Below are 24,042 nucleotides of genomic sequence, written 5' to 3'. Positions count from 1 at the left end.
TACACTTGATGCGTGTTTGGTTTCTAACGCAGTGAGTGAGTGAGTGAGTGAGTGAGTTGGGGTTAATGCCGTTGTTAACATTATTCCAGTTATATCGCGGCGCCTCAGACGACTGGGCTACCCGTGTCCCCTCCTGAGATCACAACCTATTGTGAAGGTGCGCTCATGATAAAGGCTGTTCACTTAATTAAGAATTGACCTTCACTTTGTGTGAGTTCATTGGAGTATGAACCTTCATAGAGTGCCAAACGGTCTGAACGTCGACCTGTCGTCCAATGGAAAAGCCGTATATCGTGTAAACTTCAAAATAAAAATTATATAAAGAAATTTAGTCAAACACCTGTATGGATCTCAATCAGTCATCAAACAGAAATAACAAAACAGAGCCGGTTGGTTTGTTTGTTCAACCCCGCACTCATGCATAAACATGTCAGTGAGTCTGACCATCAAATCATGTTAGTCGCCTCTTACGACAGGCATGGGTTGCTGAAGATATAATGGGCTGTCACGTCAAAAAAACCTAGAAAAATATCGATCGCTACTATGAATGGAAAACAAGAACTCGGTCTTACAGGCAGAATGGCGCAGAATTCCGCAGGACAGAATTCGTACACTTTTCCAGTCAGTACCGAGGAGATGCAGAGCCGTGATTGCTAAGTTCAGCGCAACCTTGTGGCCTTATGTGACATGACAATGAACAGTTTTCAATGCCTTTGTGCAACGACAACATGTGACAATCGAACTCCAAAATTTCATGTTTGTATCTATGATATTAAATCAAATATTTCGACTTTATTAAGTACAATATATAAATTCACTAAAAATCGTCCTGTGCGTTCCTTTGTTTGAAGAGAATATATCGACGGGTGTTGAAATATTATCAAAACACACGATGGCGAGATTCTATTTATCATCCACATTCATTCGTTTACAATGTTTTAAATTTTAAACGGTAATGATCAGTGTCAAAAGGAAATGCTAACCAGCTCCCCACACAGAGAGATTAGTCATGTCATTTGCTTATGCCGTTATGGTAACCAATGGCGTCACAACGGTCAGCAAAACAGTGTCATGCAATTTGTCTTCATTTTAACGGTATCTCCTTGGAGAAATAGAGATTACAACACGAGTGTCTGTCAGATACGGTATACCACAATTGACCTTACAACGAGTTTTTTCAAAACGTATCTAACGAGCGAAAGCACCTTTTTAGCATCGAACCGATGAATTTTGTCTATTATCATGATGGCAGTAGCGCATTAATACATAACGCCACTGTCATAAGTGACGTCATCGTATGTGCTGCTTACTACTCTACACAAAAAGGTTTCCGCCCATCTGTGGATTATCAAGGCGATGATGAAAATGCAAACTAGACAAAAACAAAGAACACGTTGGGTGCCAATTTGAAAGTTTACACCTCAAAGAAATTACCAAATATGTACAACAATGTTTACTTCCGTATGACATCACTACCGGTGACCGACTTTTACAAAATGGCGTGTTCACTTACAACAGTACGCAGGATTTCCAGAGGAGGATTTTCGTTGATTGAGGGATAGTATACACATAAATGTGCCACGTAAGTAATCAGAAACATTCTGACAATCGGCGTACTGTAATTTGTTTACCGTGTTTTCCAATGTAACAAAGAGAATTAGTCAGAAATGCAGATAACGACCGTCATCGTTGTGCGTGATTCAGCGTCAGTCATGGCGTCACACAGGACGGAAACTTTTACGGCTTCTGTTGAATTTACCACATCATTGTAATGTATATATGTGTATTTCTATAATAAGTGCAACGATACTCTTCCCATGAATATTCTCAAACGCGTGATCGAGCCAATGTATGCAACAATTAGACGAAAGTACCTCTAAAAATGCTACACAGTGTAAAATCTGAATTTTGCTTTGTTTACATTTCAGCAAGTACAGTTTTCCGAGCATAGTTTTCGCTTCCATACCTAATTTATTTCGCATGATTTCATCTAGATAATTTGCATTGGTGACAAAGACCATTTATCCATTAGTTCGAAAATGTATGAGGAATTCAGGGATGCATGTATAGCAGCTGAGTTTGAATTATACCTGATCGAATAGGCGTCTCATAGCCGGCATTTTGTAAACACAATCCAATATGGCAGAACGTTCACTTTGGCGTTCGTGTATGCGTATTTTCCAAAACATTCTAAATGATTCTAGGCTTATCAGTGACGTTTCAGAATTAGCATTTGTGATTTGATACCCGTGATCGCTAATATGCTATTTTTCTACTTTAATTATTCGAGTAAATATCCGATATTTAGATTTCTAAACACACAGTAAATATTTATATAACGCCGTGAATTGTGATTTGGTGAGATTTACAATGTACCTAATTTTCAGAAGTCACTTTCAGTAATTTTGACAAATGACAGTAAATGATAATCAGAAGGGGGAATTCATTAATGCGTGATGTATTTTTAATTTTAGTCGATTTCGAAGTGAGTGTTGAAGAGGAGGGGCATACATGTGTCGCTGTGCATCCAGGGGGTTTACACTCTGAAAAAGCGATAATGTTGACATAACAACAGATAATGTAACTGATGATAATATCAAACAAACTCGCAGACGAGGACGAGTTTGTTTATTTTTATTATTAATTACACGGCCCTATGTTCAATACAGACGTAGGTGAACATTCGACTGAAGCACGAGCAACTTATGAATGACTTACACTCAGGAAAGTGGTCCGTCATCATCTGACCTCAGGTCATCACCATGGAGTAGCCAATCACGGGCCTGGAATTCGATCTCACACATATGTTTGATACTAATTATCTCAAATGGGTTTCTCACGCACAGGTGTGTAAGAAACACATGTTAATTTCAGGCACATCTTATGCTCTAATAAGCACTTGATTTGCATGTATATCTTGTGTAAATGTTCATGTTCAAATGCGTGTGACACTTAAATATATACAACAACTACTACTGCTGTTATTACTACTGCTACTACTACTATTATTACAACTACTAATGCTGCTGTTGCTGCTACTACTACTACACTACTACTACTACTGCTCCTGCTACTGCTACTGCCACTACTAATACAACCGCTACTACAACTTCTACTACTACTGGAATGGCGTAATGTATGTGCGTGACTCGTTCACCAAATGGTTTGTGTGTCCCTGTCACACACAAAATCAAGTGATCAAGACTAAATCAAGTATCATCAGTAAAATACAACCCTTCAATCCCGTACACAATCACTTAAATGTGATTCTCTTTTCTATTACACAGAGTAGATCAACTCACCTCCTGTAGAAGTGTGAACAGCTTGACAACATTAAATACATGCCGAAGGCTGCTATTCCGCTCCTCGTCATAAGGTATTCCGATCATCGCTGTGCTTGTGAAAACCCATCAGAATCCAGCTCATTGTAAATGTGTTCATAAATATTCATCAAATGATCCAGTACAGTAATGCCAATTTTGCCCCTCGCACCCTAAACCGAATTCCATGGAAACAGCACCGTGTGGACACAAACGAAATAATTTGTTATCAATCATACACGAACGTTCTGATTTCGGATGGTGTGCCTACATGTACTTCTGTCTGCTGTAATATAGACTGCTCTACTAACCATGTCTGTCTCTTATATGCTTTAACTTGTCGGCAAAATAGCTTGTTTAGCTGTATACTAGTATTAACGCGAAGAACCCAATGGGTTGACGGGTGGTATGAGTTACTTCCCCTGATACCGGTGTTAGCCCAATATGATACCTGTGGAAATTTGATACTCTTTTTCAAGACGGAAGATTTGATAGGGAAATAAAGTGACAGCCGGGTTTCCCCTTTTCGTCCATCAAACCTTATATACGAAGCATTTTTATTGTCAAAGACTTAATCTCACACAAACAAGTTACCATGTACATACATTTCTGAATATGGAGTAAATCCTCCACTGTCTCTCATAAGACACGTGCATTATTCTTGTGAAGTGGCTTTCACTTTTGTTCATTTGCAAGCTGTAACCCTGTGTGTACTTATATTTTATTCCGAGTTAAATTAGAATTGCTCTCCAGCTACCCATACTTGTCGTAAGGGGTGACTTCGCGGGCATCTTGCACCTGGTCTGACACATTGATCGTTTCTCGATGTTTAAAACAACTGGTTATAGTCTTTGTACTGCTGTACAACCAATATTTTGCTTTCTGACGACTAATGAAAATGTTTGCTTTAAAGCTGCCCAAACCCTCCATCTGGCCGCCTTCCTGTATTGTAATCCTGTATTTTTTATTGTTTCTAAAATGTCTGTCTGCCTCGCATGGCTTGGTTACAACGCCAATGTAATTATAAATGTCAGAAAAAGTGAAACAAATGTTGTTGTTGTTTTTATACGTGAATAATCTAGGATGCGGATGGCTGTTGTCACACGACGTCGAAGGGATATATAGTTTATGTACCTTGTCAATGCATGTCATCTGACGATCGTGATTGTGGCATGGACAGTTCGTCCAAAACAAGGGGAGTCATTTGGGCCCAGTAGGGGACTTAGCTGAGCCTAGAGGGAGTGTTTTGAGCCTTGCTCGGGAAGTCATGTGAGCCTAGACCCATATGACTCTCGAGTCTTTAGGGGGAGTCGTTTGAACCTACTACACCGGGACCGCTCGAGACTGTGTGTTCTGATCAGAAGTGTGTTTACCCTTTACCGCTGTGCGTAACTCATATACACTCTTCGAAAAAAGAAAAGCACGGGATAGATTTTTACTAATTTGTCATGTCACACAATGCAACAAGGTTGCGCTGAACTCAGTATCTCATGTTACCGCCCCGGACAGCAATCATGGCTCTGCATCTCATTGGCACTGAGTGGATAAGTGTACGAATTCTGTCCTGCGGAATTCTGTGCCATTCTGCTTGTAACCACAACCAAGTCAGATCTCATGTGGTAGAATATGGCCCCCTCACCATGACACTACCGCCACCGAAAGTGTCGCATTCACGTCCACAATGTGGGGCAAAACGCTCATTTCGACGACGATAAACACGTTGTCTCCCATCTCGCTGGTGAAAAAGAAATCGTGATTCCTCGCTAAACCACACTCGTCTCCAGTTTCTCAAATTCCAAGGCTGTAAGGTATGGCAGCAACGCAGGCGGCGCTGTCGATGGGTCTGTTGCAAAACAGGGACGATAACTGGTCTTCTCGGTCAGATTCCAACCTCGAGAAGATGGTTCCTGACAGTCTGGTCCGATATCCTCTTCAAACAAGGGATGCGTCCTGCAGTCTCCGTAGCTGTGACATTGCGATGGCGTCGGGGGATTAGTCGAATGTAGGGTGGTAAGTATTGGTCGGCCGGTTCTCGGCAGCGGAATTGAACAAAGGCGGGAAATGGTGCTGTGGTGGACGAGGAAGTGGCGTGCAACAGAAGACTGCGATTCCCCTCTTTGGATACGTCCTATGAGTCTCGGCATTTTCGAACATGAAAAATGTTGAAAATTGAATGACAAATTATTGATAGGCTTATGCTTGCCTTTTTATAGCCATTACCACGAATACCGTAACTTGCATTATCCTTTACTGTTTTCCTCTATGACATTTTTAAACAAGTGTTAAAACAATGCGTTTTGACGCACCGTTTGTCGAAGATCAGGCCACCAACATTTTCCAATAACATACATCCAATTTATGGACAGGATTTTTTGTGTAGTCAGGTTCAATGAACTACATACTACCTGTGCGTTTCTTTTTTTGAAGAGTCTATTTGGAATATTGCTGACTATGGGGTTCAACAATATTCGCCCACTTAACACTAATGAGTGACAGTGCATACCTGTCCTCTTATACTGTTTTCTTCTTTAACAATTAGTACCGTCTAAAACATGTTTTTTCTATGACGCGACCAGACGATCGAACAACCGACCTTCCGCTCTCAGGAAAGAAGCTCTATCCATTATACCACGAATGCCGTCCAATAACATGAGAGCCACATATTCATGTGCATACAATAAGTGCATTTAAATGTAATTTATATTTCATCGGGTGCCAATCAAACGTAAATGTAAAATTTGCTGCATTTACCTGACAATTGAAGAGAAAGCTGAAATGGCTTGATGTCATTCAGACTTTGGGACCAACGAGTGTTGCTTTAAATCTGCCCTCGATTTTCGTTCTCAGCTCCCTGGGGTGTATACAATCCAAGCTGGCTGCGGGGCGCAAGAAGGTTCACAGACACATTACCACTCATCACATCGAATATATGATGTCAAGAAAACAGGGGTCGCAGACGAACAGCACACAGTAATGGGCAAAGTGGAGCGTGAATTTAACCGTGTATATGTTGGGTTGCCTAGCAGTTTATATTCGTGCAACCTACAACGTTCCACGTGACTAATCTAGTCATGACAGAGTAAGAAATCGTGTCAATATATTACTCAGGATGGTCATATGGTTTTCGCAACTATAACAGTTTGTTTCCTGGTGGCAGTTGTAGAATATGCTGAAACAGGAGAAAGTGCCTCCTGTTGTTTTTTCGGAGGTTGTCAAGTGTATAGTACTTGTTCAAACAGGTTGTGTTTAATGATACCTTATCTAGGACTATATTTACAGATCATTACACTAGTTTTAATTTTATATCAAGGTTTCTGAAGCGAATGTAATATTATATCTATTATCACAGATGTAATTGACGTGGGATAAAAAAAATCCAGATCTATTGCGTATAATGCTTGTTTTAACAGGCTGTGTTTTATGCGTTATCTAGGAATATATCTATAGGATATTATACGAGCGTTAATGTAATGTCAAGTTTATTGGACCGCCTCCGTTGTCTAGTGGTAGAGCGTCCGCCGATCCCCGACCGCGTCATACCAAAAGACGTTAAGAGATGGTACTTGTTGTTACCCTGTCTGGCGCTCGGCATTAAGGGGCTAAAGCAAGGACTGGTCGGCTCGGAGTCAGTATACTGTGTCTGAGTGGGGTATTCATGTTAAACTGCGGCATGGTATCTCATTGAGCTACCACTATAAATCGGCATCAGTCCGGACTAGTACAAGCAGCCACACCCACACGTACATGCACGTCGCTGTATAAGTGCAATAATCTTGGACGCGACGTTAAACTTCCTTTCACCTCACCTCACCTCAAGTTTATTGAAGCGAGTTGTTTATTCTATTTTTTGCCACAAATGTAATTTAAGTAAGGCTCGCTAAATACAATGTTTATTCCTAATACAAGATATTTAATATCCTCAAACACACACGCGTGATAACCTCTATTTATGTCCCTTCTATGCCTCTCCTATGCACCAATCAGATTCCACCTCTCGTATCACTTGCATTTGCTTCAAACAAAAAGGCGGCGCCATGTCAAGACGATCTGATCGATAATCAAGATCTATATTGTGATAAAACGGGTCTTACATCGCGAAGTGCATCAAATCACGTGAGCACCTTGATTAAAAACATAAAAAGATTTGGGAAAATATCTGTGGACAACGAATTGGCGGTGCACATGCTTTGTAAATCCTGCAATAGACCCAAATCTGCATCTGAGTTCACGAACAGGATTTCGATTTCCTTACGCGATTTTGATTGGACTATAAATCGACTCGTTAGCCCAGCCAAAATGTAACTTCATAATACCAGCCTAGTTCAGCAAGGGAGGAAACTGTACTTGTATAGTCAGTTAATTCCCTTTTGTCGGGAGGATGAACTGAGTAAGAAAACACTTCACCATCAGTACGCACCACCACTCAGAGGCAGAAGACTCCTATACTGTTTATACCAGATCGTGAGACCAGATCGAGAGACCAGAGTGAAACCTAGCTGTGAGTGTGTGACCGAGGTAATGTCCCCTGTGTCTAACTCAGAGTGCAGCGTATCATATTCACATCAGGTGATACTTTAACTGAACTAAACTTGCAGGCAAAAGAAAGTGTACCTATTGACATTGTATTTGACCAACAAATTACACACATTGCCAACACGATTCTAGGGTTAAACCGGCTTTCGAAACACTGCAAACTTAGGTCTACATCTCAACTATGATACCCGTATCAAGTACATCACTATTGAAGAAGTGGCGGAGTAAGTGAGTTGGGTTTTTACTAGTATTCAATTTACATCACGGCGTGTCAGCTTAATGTGGAAGAAAAGCCAGAGGTGATGCAGGTTTCAGATGGTTTACCACTTTGGTGAAACCCAAGAGCACGGGTATGGTACTGACGAACCTAGAAACATAATCGAGGCGTACCGGGATTCGAACCTACAATCATGGGTTTCTGGCATGCCCAAGGGACGCAACTCGGGGCGCCTTAGACGACTATTGAAGAATCATTTCTTGTTTGTTTCATTTTCAGCCATCCACATAGCTAAATGCTTTCTTTTGCCGGGCTGCGTATTTTTGTATGGGATACCTCGGCTGTTGTTTAAAAAGTTACTAATATGTGTTTGGTTTAGGCTAGTTGGTGATTATATCCTAATGTAAGAGCTATTTGCGTTTACTGTGGCCCAGTCGTATAATCCCGATTCTAGGCTTGTCACCCATGCTCGTGGGTTTCGTAGTGGTAAACGTCTGAGACCTGCATCCATTCGGGCTTTCATCTCACAATAAGCTGACACGCCGTAATTTATCTGGAATACTGTTAAAAGCAGCGTTAAAACTCACTCACTCACTATGCCCGAGATCACAGGTCGAGCTGTCTTGTATGATGAGAAAAGGTTGTTGCTTGCACATTTAACCCATATCAACATGTTAATATTCAGTTTTCAATGACCTGGCTCCTGGAAGTGTTGTGCAGTCTTTTCGTCTTTGTTGTTTTAATTATCACATTTTAAAGTAAAACACATCTTTTGTCGGGACCGCCTCCGTGGTCAGGTGGTCGGGCGTCCAGTCGGAGAGCGGACCTTACCCCTGACAAACCTTGTTGAGATGAGGTGAACTTTCGTTTAATGTCGCGTCCAAGATTATTGCACTTATATAGTGACGTGCATGTACGCGCGCGCGCGCGTGTGTGTGTGTGTGTGTGGGGGGGGGGGGGGGGGGGTGGTATGTGTATGTGTGTGTGTGTTACTGACTCCGACCAGTCCTTGTTTTAGCCCCTTAATGCCGAGCGCCAGACAGGGTAACAACAAGTACCCTCTTTTAAGGTCTTTGAGTATGACGCGTGCGGGGATCGAACCCCGGCCCGGATCTTCCGCTCTTCGGGGGACGCTCGACCACTAGACCACGGACGACACAGGTAATTGTAATGAAGCTACATGTACAGTAAGGATAAAAAAAGGTGGTTATCCACGCAGTTGTACGTTTTCATAGTTACTCGCCAACTTCAAGAATGCCAATCAGACAGTTCGTACTACTGATACCGTAAATAACACTACATGTGACTACCAGTCATATAGTACCGTTGCTTGGCAACGTACCTGCGGTAACGACAGTTGTCCATGGAGACGTTGTTTTCAAGTTCTACCATGACCCGTAGAAGAGACCTCTGTTGATGAGGTTGGTCTCGATGCAAACGGGTTCTACACTGGAAAGGTATAATTGACCGGCTTGCGAGGCGAGAAGTTTAGTTATAATTGATGTAACTTTGTTATGGTTACAGTTGTATTTGAACATTTGTATTAGTAATATAGGTAACGGTCTAGGGGAGACAATTCCGCTGGTCTTTACCTATGACAATGAGGTACGGTGAGTGATCGATATGTCCCTTTGAAAGAATAACAAATGGTGTCGCATAATGTTTGTTTGATGTTCAACGCCGCACTCAGCAATATTCCAGCTATATGACGGCGGTCTGTAAATAATCGAGTCTGGACCAGACAATCCAGTGATTGACATCATGAGCATTGATCCACGCAATTGGAATACGATGACATGCATCGACCAAGTGAGCGAGCCTGACCACCCGATCCCGTTAGTCGCCTCTTACCACAAGTTACTGAAGACCTATTCTAACCCGGATCTTCACGGATGAATAAAAGAAGTCACTGTGTAATTAAACAAGAAAAAATAATATGTATAAGGAGGAGAATGCCTTTCAAAGACCTCGTAGTCCTGTGGTGTACGGTGTATCTGCAGTTTATGAATAGCATTTCTCACAATATATACGGCAATCGGTGATTTTATTTTCGTTGTGTTGGCCTTGCCTTCAATCCTGGTAATGGTAAAAAATATGTTCAAGTGATGAAAGCATTTTTCTGTCGTTTCCGTCACATGTTTTCCTTGCCCCGGATCAATGTGTTTTGGCAAAGTCACACTTATCCGAAAGCTCGTCATGCCGAAGTCACTCGATCCGTTAAACTTGGCGGGTCTCAGTGACCCAGGATCCCTGTTGATTGGCATGTCAAGTGTCATTTGCATAAGGCCATCAATATTTTTTGCAAGCCCCATCTTACTAGAGAGCGGGCGGACGAAATGAAATACATTACATTACAAAAAAGTGTCTTTAAATAATTGTGTAAATTATTTTATGGCAGTATTAAATACCAGAATCTAGTCTGTGAATTAATTTATGATGTAGATCGAGTCGCTTTGCTTCGGAATCATTTTATTTTATAAACAACTGAAGAAAGAAAAGGTTGACCTGGTTCTTTTACGATAGTTCAGTGGTAGATCTAGTCGTATTTCTTTTGTCAGATCGGTGCGCAGTTTTCCCAGCGGCAGGAACATTGAGACCCGAAAACTTTATATTATTTCACGTCGGAATGGAGATAAAATACGGACAGCCTCACATACTACGAAACGATGTTCAGATACATATTTGTTCACATTAATTCTGTCAATCTGCGTGAACATGGATTTCAACATTATTTGCATCAAGCTTTTTCAGGTCGCTGGCTACACAGATCATCCTCTCTTGTAAACTACTTCTGTATGAACACATGTTTGGTCTCGAAGCTCTAAACAACAATGTTTCTATCAGATGCATTTTTTCTCCATCCATGACGAACATCTGTCATACTGTCAATGCCTTGACAATCTTCTGGTCAGTTGATTTTAACAAAATGAATGTAATACACACAGCCTGATTCACGGCCTCATCAGAAGATTCCTTCCAAATACCCACCACGGGAGTAGGGTTACGACCTTGGGATGAATTATTAAAATAATTTGCATTTTTAGAAAAGAAATGTTTTCGTGAATAGTATTTATTAAAAAACATCCTGTACATGGTAATTTTGGATTGCACTGCGGATTTCTTTATTACTTTCTAAGACTTTTTGTTTTCCCCTTTTCTGAGCACGCGATCTCCTAGCAACCACGCCAAATGAGCGGAACCAACTTAGATTGCTGCTCACAACTGTCAAGAACTTTACAAGTTCTCCTGTCTTCAATATGAGCAGAAAAAATACTTTCGTGTGACGCTTAATTTGACGGAGAGTTGTTCGAGATGATCAGTGAGCCTTTGGTCATTTCGATTATGACATTGGTGACTTTATCGTCGAGAAAGTTCCAATTCAAGATGACATGATTTCGATTTCAACTCGAATCGACAAGATGGCGCCTCTCTTCCGTCCTTGTAAGTGCAACAGAAACTTTCAGACAAATTCTGTGCAGATTCTTTGGATAAGTGAATCAGCGTCACAACGAGATTTTACTGTGGAGCCAGATGAACCCGAATATGTATGTTCACACTTCCTTGGTCAACCATGCGTGACACAGCACAGGCAATCGCAGTTGGGGAATGGCGCGGCCACCATGTTGCAGAAATCCGTCTGGACTGAGCTAGAGCAATGCCTCTGGACTTAGGTAGATAGACGGAAGAGTTGGAGAGATCGTAGATACTCGGACTTGAAGAAACGGATATTAAATGTTGCCGCAGTTGAGGGATTGGTGTGGACAAAACGGGAAAGGGATCCCGGATTGTATTTGAAAACTTGTGCGCGAAGTAAATCCCCGAACAAAAAAACATGGGACAAGTGTGGATCTGATGATTAAACTCAGTTTTGTGTGTGGAAATTCTGGGACAGAAATAGAAATACATAATAAAAGTTGTCTTGGAATATGTGTATTGAAGTTTTCGTTTATCGTAAGTACAATGTTTTCTAGATACGCCTAATGTATGTCAAATTATCTAGTGACGTATTTATCAGTTGCTTATGTGCATTGTTATGTTGATACACGTGACATATTCATATACTGAAGCTACGAAATATTGGCGCAACTCCCGGTGCTTCAAATGAGGCCCCTTCCTAAACACTAGTTGAAAAACGCGGTGTAATAATGTAAGTTTTATAAATATAATCTTATTATTGTGCGGTGTATGTCTAACTGTTGAATGCAAATTACCACAACTAAACAAATATCTGTAATTTTCGGATTGAACTGAAAGAATCTTGTCAGTTTCGTATTTATGTATCGTTACTGTTACATTAACCGAAACTGATGTTTTGCTGCTGTTCTGCCGTAAAAATATACAAAATACACTTTGACCACAAATGCATTGAATGTGTCACTTGTACACATGACCATGTGCTTTGCTATTTATAGCGCAACCGTAAACAAGCTCCGCCCACTGTGATTGATGCGATTTTTATGATAAAACTACAGAAAATGTATTGACTTTTGTCTAGATATGGAGCAATTTGTGATATTAAGGGTGTGTCATTCAAGTCGATACGAAGTTTGACGGTCAATGGTGATCTTGTTCCCGTATGGTTTTCAATAAGCTTCTCCCGACACTCGGTTGTGTTTACATTGTCAGTCATTGTTCGAAACTGAAACACCGCCACCTTGCGGGCTATTTATAGTCAGGATGGGGCTTTAAATTTCCAATCACCAAACAGTGGGCTTTGGTCTTTGTTGTTATTTTGGAGGGATTAATGACATAGTCGCTTTAACATTGTTTGCATACATTATTCAATCTTTATTTCACGTACTGAAGAGGCCACAGGCCTATAGTACAACTTGAAGAATATACCATTTTATACAATTTATGTACATATCTCACCAAATCACCTCACGTCATTCCACATCACAATTACTAAATGTCGCGGTGAGATATGGTTAACGCTAAGGCTGCGTAAGGAGTTGATTAAATTTGGTTTAAAATGGTCATGAAATCATGTCCGGGCGTGAAAAAATATTAACAGAGTTGTTTCGACTTCGTCAGATATTATCTAAGATATTTTGTTAATTTTCTCTACATTATTATCATTGTAAAGTTAAAAACATATAAACATTTCATGGCTTATATCCAGAAAAAAGAAATAGTATCATGTTTAAATATTAAATAATCAAAGATAATCATCAGATCCCCCAAAGTTTTAACATTTTTATCACTTATTGGTAGGTCAATTCATTATTCATATTCAGCATTCATGCTTTCAACATGGGATAACTTTCACTGAACTATTTATTTTATTTAGGAAAATCGCCTTCCCATTTTTAACATCACTGGATTGTCTGGTTCAGACTCGATTATTTACAGACCGCCGTCATATAGCTGGAATATTGCTGAGTGCGACGTTAAACAACAAACAAACAAACATTTTTAACAGTTTGACCATTTAATAGGTGTGTGTGTGTGTGGCAGCAATGGTTTTTGCTAGGACATCCATTTTTTTTCTAAAAGGGGAAGGAATGTATTTTCCTTCTATTGATAACAATCTCCTTGTCATGTCATTATATTTTATTTGTATGTTTGATTTTATTCTGTGGCATGGGAATAAGAGGAGACAATGGATACAGTTGACGAACACCCCGTGCTTAGCTCTTTTAATCACCTCTAGTCACCTCAATCAGAATTATCTGTTGTCTTTATGATGTTGTCATATTCATATATTTATATGAATCAAGGGACATCATATGCATAGGCTATTCCCCTGGCCCTCAATGCTGAATGTACGGGGTATGACCAAGAGAAATTCAGAAGTTCCACATGATTATGTGGGTCTTTGTGCAATGCCTGTTGTCTGATGGTTAGTAATTATCAAATTCTTGGGAAATACAAATATCTTCCAATTGGATTGTATTCAGAGGTACCATGCCAAGAGATGATGCATTTGATTGGCCTGCTGTTTTATGGATAGAGTTAAAAATGAATTCAGTTTGCGGAATGTATTGCTTGCGAAGTGATATCATAATCTGGATTGGTACAAACATTTCAGGCTGCCCGGTAGGTATGAAACAACCGTTGGTCCAACGTTGGCCCCACGTTGGCCCAACGTCTGGCTGTCAGCTGGATTAAGGTCCAAGAAAGCTCAATTTTAAAAAGCTTATAATGACTCTTGTTCAAAAGCTGAATGTGAGATTACATTTATTCTGCTGATCACATGGTGATTTCCACAAAACAACAATCTAAATGTACATGTAACTACACAATCCTGAATGATTTTCAATTTTATCTGCATATGAACATGACATGAATCATGAAAAAGCCTGAAATCAATAATTAGATGTGACTTGTTTGAAAATTATACTTGCAGCCGTCATAGTCCCTAAAATCACTTTACATTGACAAGCATGTCTCATGTTTTATACAGATGTCAATATGGAAAGGTTTCCTTTAACCTTTCTTCATATACTTTATCAAATCGCTCGCTCTGGGCCACAGTGAACCAGTTCTTCCAGTCACCAGTTGTACCTGTAACACATCATAGTTATGTAGTTTCATGAATATATTTGATATTCAGACTTGTATATTTCTCCATATCCTATAAAATATCGCAGTGCTGACTTGACTGATGTCAGCGATATGTCTTTAAACATCTAAACATCTGAGACAATATCAAACAGGTAGAGACTGCAAGCTAGAGACAGGTACCGAGCCTAAGTGATCTGGTCCAATTACCTTTTCTGAAGTATCCACTGGAACCATCTTGCCAGTGAACGTGGTAGGTTTGATCTTTAATTTTCTCGTTAGCGTGCTTGAGATTTTTGAAAGAGCAAGCATCGGATATTGCCTGGTATGTGTGATCCGATAGAGGGCGTCCCAGGTATTCTGCCATTCTTCTTACTTCGTTAACGCAATCCTTAACAAGGTGCAATTTCATTAGAAAGGTAAATGTCAAGTACTGACTGTCCATATCTTAATAAAAAAATCTACGTATGCAGTTTTTTGGGGGAGCGCGTATCTATGTTTTAAGTTATCTGTGTATATCAGATATTATTTTTGATACTGTAATATATCTAAGTACATCAGATCGTGATGTTGTATAGTGTTATATTTGCATGTACGATCTACTAATTTCGTATACATGAGACCTCGTGTGCCGTGTTCTGTTTGAACACTGGAAGTTCGTAATTTCATATAAAGCGAAGGCATTGTCGACCTATGTGTGTTTTCTGTCGAACTAAGGGGTGCTTTCTGTGCTTAAGTGATATTAACTTCCGATTGTGCAATTCGGAGAAGTCGAATCTTCAGCATCTTGAAACCATAAGCATAATGTACCTAGGAAATACAATCTAATACAAATATGAATAACATGTATACATTACAAATCAGAATTTCAAGAATTGATTTGTTACGTGACCGTGATCATGCGGGTAAAGTCTTAATTTTGATACGTAAATGTTTCAGCAAATATGCTGGTGAAAAATTATTATGTATATTCATAAGATTAACCATGAGGCATTTACTTGAGGAGGAAAAGGTTGGAGCTGCAAAAAAGTATACAAATAATTACTCTTGAGGAGGTCAATATCCGAAAACAAGGACGCGAGGACCCGACCTCAGATGTGCTCCGGTCAGACCGCCGAAGGGGTCGGGTCCGAGGGTCCTTGTTAATTTTTTTTATATTTTGTCAAGAGTAATCATGCGTTCTGTTATACCCAAATTCACTTTCTTTGTTTCATTACAGTAACGTAGCTGCGTACAGTACCAGGCGCCATCTTGTGTCAGTCACATGATATCGGGGTCTTCATTGAAATGTATCGTTTCGTCACTTGTACGATTCACCAATGTAATTGCAAGATTCGTAATAGGGCTATAATAAGGCAATGATAGCGCAACACAACGAAAGTATTTTCTGGAAGTGTTTGATGCATCTCTAAGCATCAATATATGCTCCCCATGCTTCCAGATTGTAACGAGCGTGGCCACTACCCTTATCATAATCCTTCACATTGATTTGGAATCATACATTTATTTTGAGCTGAAGTATTTATATTTATTTTGAATGGCGACAACCTGACTCAAATCGCCTTTTTTATTGCCATATCTATTAAATGGGATACATTTAGGAATTGTAGGAATATTAGTTTCTCAAGAATCGTCAATTTGGCAATACCTTTTTCATGTCTTCATACTGCAGTCTGCAAATTTCCATGTCTTTGTGAGCTTCAGAAAGGTTGGTCCACTCAATTGTGTGTTCGAAATACGGTCCACTAGGTACTTGAACATATCAACAGATACGCGTTAATGAATTATGCCAGTGGTGTGGATACTGTTAAACATACGTATATTGTGGGGATCTTGTTGTTGAAGGTGATGGCGAAATGTGAAGACAACGTGTGCAAATTCTCTCAACATGGTCAACCAGAACTATCAGTGATTAGCGGGCTTGGTATCTTGATATACAGAAATATTTCGAGACGCCAACAATCTAGCTAGATGTAGCTAAGAAGACATGGCAATTCGGTTTAAACAAAGCAATTTAACTGTACATTTAATATGCCACCTTTTCTTGGTAGACTTTTATACTTTATGAACAATAAATGGCACGCCCTTTTAAAAGGTAAACACTTACACCATCCATTGAGAAAAAGATCTATAAAGTCGTCCCAGATGCCGGTGTAGGAACGTTTCCCTAAAGGGTTGTCCTTCCAGATCTGTTTGCTGAAATGACTGAAGAACGACACCACGCAATCCTTCGCATTCCTCTTGGCGTACACCACCTTGCATCTTTGGTTCCACACTGCATCTGGTAGTTGGCTGAAGTCATGGTTTGCGTGATTACAGTTTTCAATTGGAGATGCAACTATTGTAAACCAACCGTAAAATAAAAAAAACATACATGGTAGATATTAACATATACACCTGGGAAAAAGGTTAAGCCTTGCCTGAGATATAACATGTCACAATTAATTTTCAATGTAATGAAAATTATGATTATGACAAGACTGGTGTCCCATCCGTACGAATGTGACCCTGAATGGTTTAACGTGACGACAAACTAACCAGTGTATGCACGTGCAGCATGCATTTCATGCAATCTCCAAATTGCAATATGTTCAGGCATCACATTTTGGGTATCTAAATACGATGTCTTGCAATGTTTCATCATTTCCTGTGAATATGACACAAAGAGAGATGTCAAATAATCTGAATACATTCCACAGGTTGTCCTCCAAAGCTATCGGGCGCCACGTGGACTACCATTACACAGTAGTCAGCCAAATGGTGAGAAGACATCCACAGACTTCTACAGTCAGGTCGACCTCCTATGATGTACCAGCGTTACGACAGGGTCCTCCTTCATTTAGTTTTTTGCAACGAGTCATGGTCTGAAGCAACAATGAATCCCCAAAGGACCTTGGGGAACCCTCTGAGAGTAGCAAGAATGACGTCCAAAAGAGCAATCAGTCGCCCTACTGGCAGAGATCACCATCAAAGGTTCCGTTTGGCATGGTGTTTAGCCCAATGGAATCTTGGAACTTAGCAGAAGGCCCATTGGTCGGACGAAAGCAAGTTCCTGCTCCATGTTTTCCAGGGTTTTCAAATTGGAGGCAAAGAAAAACGACATGTACATTCATGAACATCAGGTCAACTGTCCCTTATTGGGGGAAGCTCGGTATTGATTTGTACTGGACCTGGATCTGAGATGCCAGGAAACAAATAGTTGTTCCCCATTCCCCAAGTACTCAGTCCATGGAAGATGACGCCAGACCCTATCGTTCCCGCGTCGTGACAGTCGAAAGCAAGAACAACGCTGTTACGACTCTGCCTTGTCCCGCCATCTTAATCTGCTGGAACACATTTGTGACATTCTCGGAATCTTTACATCGAGGGTGACTGCAGTTACCCCTTCAGAAGATCCGATGGGAAGAGACGTGAAGGGCTTTCTCGCTACGGACTGTTTGAACTATGGGTGTTATTTAGGGAACTATAAGTGACATTTAGAAATATCTAGAAATAGCCAACAGAAATAGTTGTATGACCTCTGCAGAACCATACCCGAAAGAGTTGTGGGTTACAATATCGTAAATATAACCTAACCTCAGGTGTTGTCAAAATGTTGTTCTTACTTTCAAGAATCTCTGCACTTTTACACAGCAGTCGTCATTCAAAATATACATATAGTTCATAAAGGTGATTGTGTATGCATAGTATTTTGTTTCAATAAAAGCAGTGAATACGGTATTGTGTCACTGGATTTTCTGGTTCATTGATCACCTTGATTGTCGCATTGCAGGAGTACCGGTGTGTGGCCTTTTTTTCAATTTGTGAGTGGCGGGTGTTGTCGGTAAGGCAGGACATGCCAAACCTCTTCATGAACATCTGGTGTCATCACTGATTGTGTCAGTAACTTCATTCAAGCACTTTTTTAAATAGACATATAAAACGTGTCTAGGTGTTCTTACCTTTTTCCAGGCCTAGGTTTATATAATCTTTCGCCGTATTTCAAACACTATTTGACCGCCTCCGTGGTCTAGTGGTAGAGCGTCCCCCCGGAGAGCGGATGGTACGGGGTTCGATCCCCGGCCGCGTCATACCAAAAGACGTTAAAAGATGGTACTTGTTGTTACCCTGTCTGGCGCTCGGCATTAAGGGGCTAAAACAAGGACTGATCGGCTCGGAGTCAGTATACTGTGTCTGAGTGGGATATTCATGTTAAACTGCGGCATGGTATCTCAGTAGGCTAGCACTATAACTCGGCATCAGTCCGGACTAGTACAAGCAGCCACACACACACACACACATACACACACACACACACACACACACACACACACACGTGCATGCACGTCACTATATAAGTGAAATAATCTTGGATGCGACGTTAAACCCAAGTTCACCTCACCTCAAACACTATTTGGTGTTCGTTTTATGATTATTGTTTGGAATATGATCCTTTTTGTTATGATAAAAGTTTCGCTGATTTGCATTTAATTTGGTATCATATATTATGCCATACCTTGGACGCAGATGAGTGTGGAATATCCTTGGTGATGCCAGTTCCTCCAGTTCTTCCTGGGTTCTGTATTCGAGCCAGGCAGAATTCTGCCAATGTTTGACGTACTCAGCCTTGCCTGCAACGATCATGTTGAGGATCTCCCATGTCCAGTGAGTGCCTTGAGAGATGGTCACAGGAAATTCGTTATTTCACACATATCTATCCTCTAAAATGTGTATGTAAGTGATTCCACATATTTATTGAAAAATAAAATCAAGACATAGTCTGTCTATGGTGTGACAAGCATACCTATTTCTATGTAAATGAAGGATATCATAAAAAAAAACAGAAGTATTCTCAATAATCGTTCGTGTTTATATTGACTATTATTAATACGTCAATCTTCAGTTCCTGTTTCTCATTCAGTGAATTGACATGGTTTTGTATTAATCAGAACTATTTTGGAACGGATTTTTAAGACTTCATAATTTCAATCAATTGTGACGCCTATGTGAAATAGGAGACACATTTGTGTTTGTTTCCTATGTGAGAGCAAAGCCCCATGGAGGTGTTTTGACCTTTTAACCATTTATCAGTGTTGTTGATGTTATTGTGGTTTATTTTGTGCTTTTTAGGAGGAGGAGGGGGTTTGTCTTTTTTGTCGAAGGTACATGATGTTATTATTAACCATTTCCTTCAGAATATTACCTGACTTTGGGTACGTGCAAAGGAAAATATCATCGCCACGGATGGAGAGATCCTTTAACCTCTTCACGTTGTCCATTATCATAGCTAACAGCACAAATCCATCAATCATGACCAGGTCCATATTGATCCCTGTCGCCATTGACTTCTTCGCTGGAGTCGACATCTTAACTAGTTATAACATATTAAATTAACAGAAGTACATTTCTAACATGATCAAATATTAAGTCTAAAAGTTCTGCCACATATGAACAACCACGTTGGAGATTGAAATTAAGTTGGTCCTTTTTCATTGGCCAATAGCACCAGATGTGTACTACTTACTCTATACTAATGTGCATTACCATCAGGCTAGTCAAAAACACTAGATGTGTAGTACTTACAGTATACTACTGTGTTTCACTACAAGGCTGGTCAATCGCACTAGATGAGTACTACTTACTCGATACTGATGTGCATCACTATCAAGCTAGTCAATAACACTAGATGTGTAGTACTTACAGTATACTACTGTGTTTCACTACAAGGCTGGTCAATCGCACTAGATGAGTACTACTTACTCGATACTGATGTGCATCACTATCAAGCTAGTCAATAACACTAGATGTGTAGTACTTACAGTATACTACTGTGTTTCACTACAAGGCTGGTCAATCGCACTAGATGAGTACTACTTACTCGATACTGATGTGCATCACTATCAAGCTAGTCAATAACACTAGATGTGTAGTACTTACAGTATACTACTGTGTTTCACTACAAGGCTGGTCAATCGCACTAGATGAGTACTACTTACTCGATACTGATGTGCATCACTATCAAGCTAGTCAATAACACTAGATGTGTAGTACTTACAGTATACTACTGTGTTTCACTACAAGGCTGGTCAATCGCACTAGATAAGTACTACTTACTCGATACTGATGTGCATCACTACCAGGCTAGTCAATAACACTAGATGTGTAGTACTTACAGTATACTACTGTGTTTCACTACAAGGCTGGTCAATCGCACTAGATGAGTACTACTTACTCGATACTGATGTGCATCACTACCAGGCTAGTCAATAACACTAGATGTGTAGTACTTACAGTATACTACTGTGTTTCACTACAAGGCTGGTCAATCGCACTAGATGAGTACTACTTACTCTGTACTAATGTGCATCACTACCAGGCTAGTCAATAACACTAGATGTGTAGTACTTACAGTATACTACTGTGTTTCACTACAAGGCTGGTCAATCGCACTAGATGAGTACTACTTACTCGATACTGATGTGCATCACTATCAAGCTAGTCAATAACACTAGATGTGTAGTACTTACAGTATACTACTGTGTTTCACTACAAGGCTGGTCAATCGCACTAGATGAGTACTACTTACTCGATACTGATGTGCATCACTATCAAGCTAGTCAATAACACTAGATGTGTAGTACTTACAGTATACTACTGTGTTTCACTACAAGGCTGGTCAATCGCACTAGATGAGTACTACTTACTCGATACTGATGTGCATCACTATCAAGCTAGTCAATAACACTAGATGTGTAGTACTTACAGTATACTACTGTGTTTCACTACAAGGCTGGTCAATCGCACTAGATGAGTACTACTTACTCGATACTGATGTGCATCACTATCAAGCTAGTCAATAACACTAGATGTGTAGTACTTACAGTATACTACTGTGTTTCACTACAAGGCTGGTCAATCGCACTAGATAAGTACTACTTACTCGATACTGATGTGCATCACTACCAGGCTAGTCAATAACACTAGATGTGTAGTACTTACAGTATACTACTGTGTTTCACTACAAGGCTGGTCAATCGCACTAGATGAGTACTACTTACTCGATACTGATGTGCATCACTACCAGGCTAGTCAATAACACTAGATGTGTAGTACTTACAGTATACTACTGTGTTTCACTACAAGGCTGGTCAATCGCACTAGATGAGTACTACTTACTCTGTACTAATGTGCATCACTACCAGGCTAGTCAATAACACTAGATGTGTAGTACTTACAGTATACTACTGTGTTTCACTACAAGGCTGGTCAATCGCACTAGATGAGTACTACTTACTCGATACTGATGTGCATCACTATCAAGCTAGTCAATAACACTAGATGTGTAGTACTTACAGTATACTACTGTGTTTCACTACAAGGCTGGTCAATCGCACTAGATGAGTACTACTTACTCTGTACTAATGTGCATCACTATCAAGCTAGTCAATAACACTAGATGTGTAGTACTTACAGTATACTACTGTGTTTCACTACAAGGCTGGCCATAACTAGATGTGCACTACTCACTCTGTACTAATGTGCATCACTACAAGGTCTACGTATCACTGCAGGGCTTGTCAGTAACAATAGATGTTCACTAATAACTGCTGGACAAGTGACAAACATACAGTTTGTACTTGTTCCTGTACACTGCTCTGAACAACTGAGATGCGTGTCAATAACACTGGCGTGTGCTATCTTCCATTCGCCACTACTGTCAATCACTGTTAGACTAGTAAATACTATTTGAAGTGTACTGCCACTAGGTACGTCAACAACATTACGTTATACTCCTTGATGACCAGTACTGTCAGGCTAGCAGACTCGATGTGTTCTGACACTAGATTGGTCAACAACATTCCGTTATAGTCCGTGATGACCAGTACTGCCAGGTTAGCAGACTCGATGTGTACTGATCCTTGGTAGGTCAACAACTTTACGTTATACTCCTAGATGACCAGTATTGTTACTGACGAGTGAAATTTGGTAATGTCCACATGTCTACCATAAAACGTGTTCAGAGAAAGAGTCGTATGCCGCAGTTTTAAATCTTCGTTGTGAAATATAGACACCAAAGGCTGGAGTTGCTGGAATATCGCTCGATATAAAGTTGAAGTCATCCCTCTTGTCATACATTCTGTCATTTTCATTCTGAATCCTCGTCCATAGAGCTCAATGTGAAACAGATGAAGCGGTGTAACTGGTAGGTTCGGGTGGGAGAAATCAGTGGAAGGAAAACTGGTAGCTTCACCCTTACACTAGCTGAAACTACATTGTATTACTCAAATAACAGCACTGTGCGTCCTTAATAGAGTATCCCACAACTAATCAACGTCACATTTACTTACATGTCGCGGAGTCAGATCAGCGATAGTTCAATGCTCGTTTCAATGCATCATCCAAAATATGTTGCAGTCGCAATACCTCATCCGTTGGTCACAATCACATTATTCAGAAGCAGGTATGTGTTTACGTTAATAGATCCATAAACCAAAAACATATTGAGGGCAATTCGTACTTAGGAGAGACGTAATGAGCCTACTTTCACTGAATGTTGACATGACCATGACACTGCACATTCCGGGTTAGCCTGTGCTGACATGGCTAACAAAGAACCCAGGCCGAAATGAAGTGTGTGGTAGTAGGGCGTTAATAAATCATACATCTATAACTTCAATAGGGATGTTGACGAGGTAAATAGCTTTGTTAGATACAGAGCTACTCAGCTGGCTGACGTTAGAAGACATAGCGAGATGGTAAAGGCTTGGCGAGACTGTACATACCAGAGCTCTAATTTATGGACATGTCACTACACTGAGCAGAACATCCATAACATAAGTAAAATTCATTATATTTTGCAAAACATTCAGTATATTTCGTTTTAACATTGATTGATTAACCTGCCTGCAAATTTCAAAATGGACATAGAAACAAATTCAATCCTAAAATAGTGTATTTTAGTGACATTCCAAAATTATTAAAAACTGAACCCATATGGGTGTTAGTTACTAATACATTAATTTACTACAGATACGTTTTTTGTGTGAATTATATTGCGTACATATATATTACAGTGTCTTTGTATAATAATAAACATGTATCGTATTCAGTGGTACAAATAGCTAAATATTGAAATTACTGTTAATGTGACTTACCATATACAGTATCTGCAGTATCCAATAGGTTGAACCTCGTACAGTGTCCTTCTCGAATCACTATTTTTCGCAATAAATCGCATATCACATGTATCACAGACAATCCATGGTAAATACATCCACCGAGGTAATCCATTGCATTCTCCTCTTCAACTGAATACGTCACTGAACAGCAAGTACATGCCCAACACTATTTTCCCTTGCTGTGTGCATCCAGGTACCACCAACAGTTTGTCAATTTTGCTGGCATCGTATATTGCTGCCCTGTCTCCCTGTCGCCTCCCTACCTTCCAGTAACACTCTCCGTTTGTAATTTAGAAGTCGCCGATATCAA

At 40.1% G+C, this 24,042-nt stretch overlaps 2 protein-coding genes across 2 annotated transcripts in view; both read right to left on the bottom strand.

The window, feature by feature from the left end:
- Window positions 1–3,912, bottom strand: part of LOC124150252 — a 33,347-nt gene extending 29,435 nt beyond the window's left edge. Inside the window, exon 1 of the mRNA XM_048391111.1 lies at window positions 3,303–3,912. The gene's annotated coding sequence lies outside the window, so the exon portion shown is untranslated. The remainder of the gene's footprint in view (window positions 1–3,302) is intronic.
- A 9,909-nt stretch (window positions 3,913–13,821) lies between these two features.
- Window positions 13,822–20,616, bottom strand: LOC124150210 (sulfotransferase 1A1-like). The gene is made up of 6 exons (XM_048390485.1): window positions 19,757–20,616; window positions 19,070–19,226; window positions 16,682–16,866; window positions 16,223–16,326; window positions 14,785–14,965; window positions 13,822–14,577 (listed from the first exon to the last, which is right to left on the bottom strand). Exons 1-6 carry the CDS (start codon window positions 19,917–19,919, stop codon window positions 14,480–14,482), a joined length of 888 nt encoding a protein of 295 aa, XP_048246442.1. The 5' UTR covers window positions 19,920–20,616; the 3' UTR covers window positions 13,822–14,479.
- Window positions 20,617–24,042: the final 3,426 nt, after the last annotated feature.

This window comes from Haliotis rufescens, unplaced genomic scaffold (assembly GCF_023055435.1).
Source record: "Haliotis rufescens isolate VD_foot unplaced genomic scaffold, xgHalRufe1.0.p SCAF_9, whole genome shotgun sequence".
Lineage (NCBI taxonomy): Eukaryota > Metazoa > Mollusca > Gastropoda > Lepetellida > Haliotidae > Haliotis > Haliotis rufescens.
This window is presented reverse-complemented; position numbering and strand designations above follow the sequence as displayed.

Excerpts from the sequence above, each read along its gene's own strand:
- LOC124150210 (XM_048390485.1), bottom strand. The coding sequence starts at position 19,919 with ATGTCGACTCCAGCGAAGAAGTCAATGGCGACAGGGATCAATATGGAC. Across the intron at positions 19,227-19,756 it reads TTGCACGTACCCAAAGTCAG|GCACTCACTGGACATGGGAG; the intron begins GTAATATTCTGA and ends CCATCTCTCAAG. Across the intron at positions 16,867-19,069 it reads CACACTCATCTGCGTCCAAG|CCAACTACCAGATGCAGTGT; the intron begins GTATGGCATAAT and ends CCATGACTTCAG.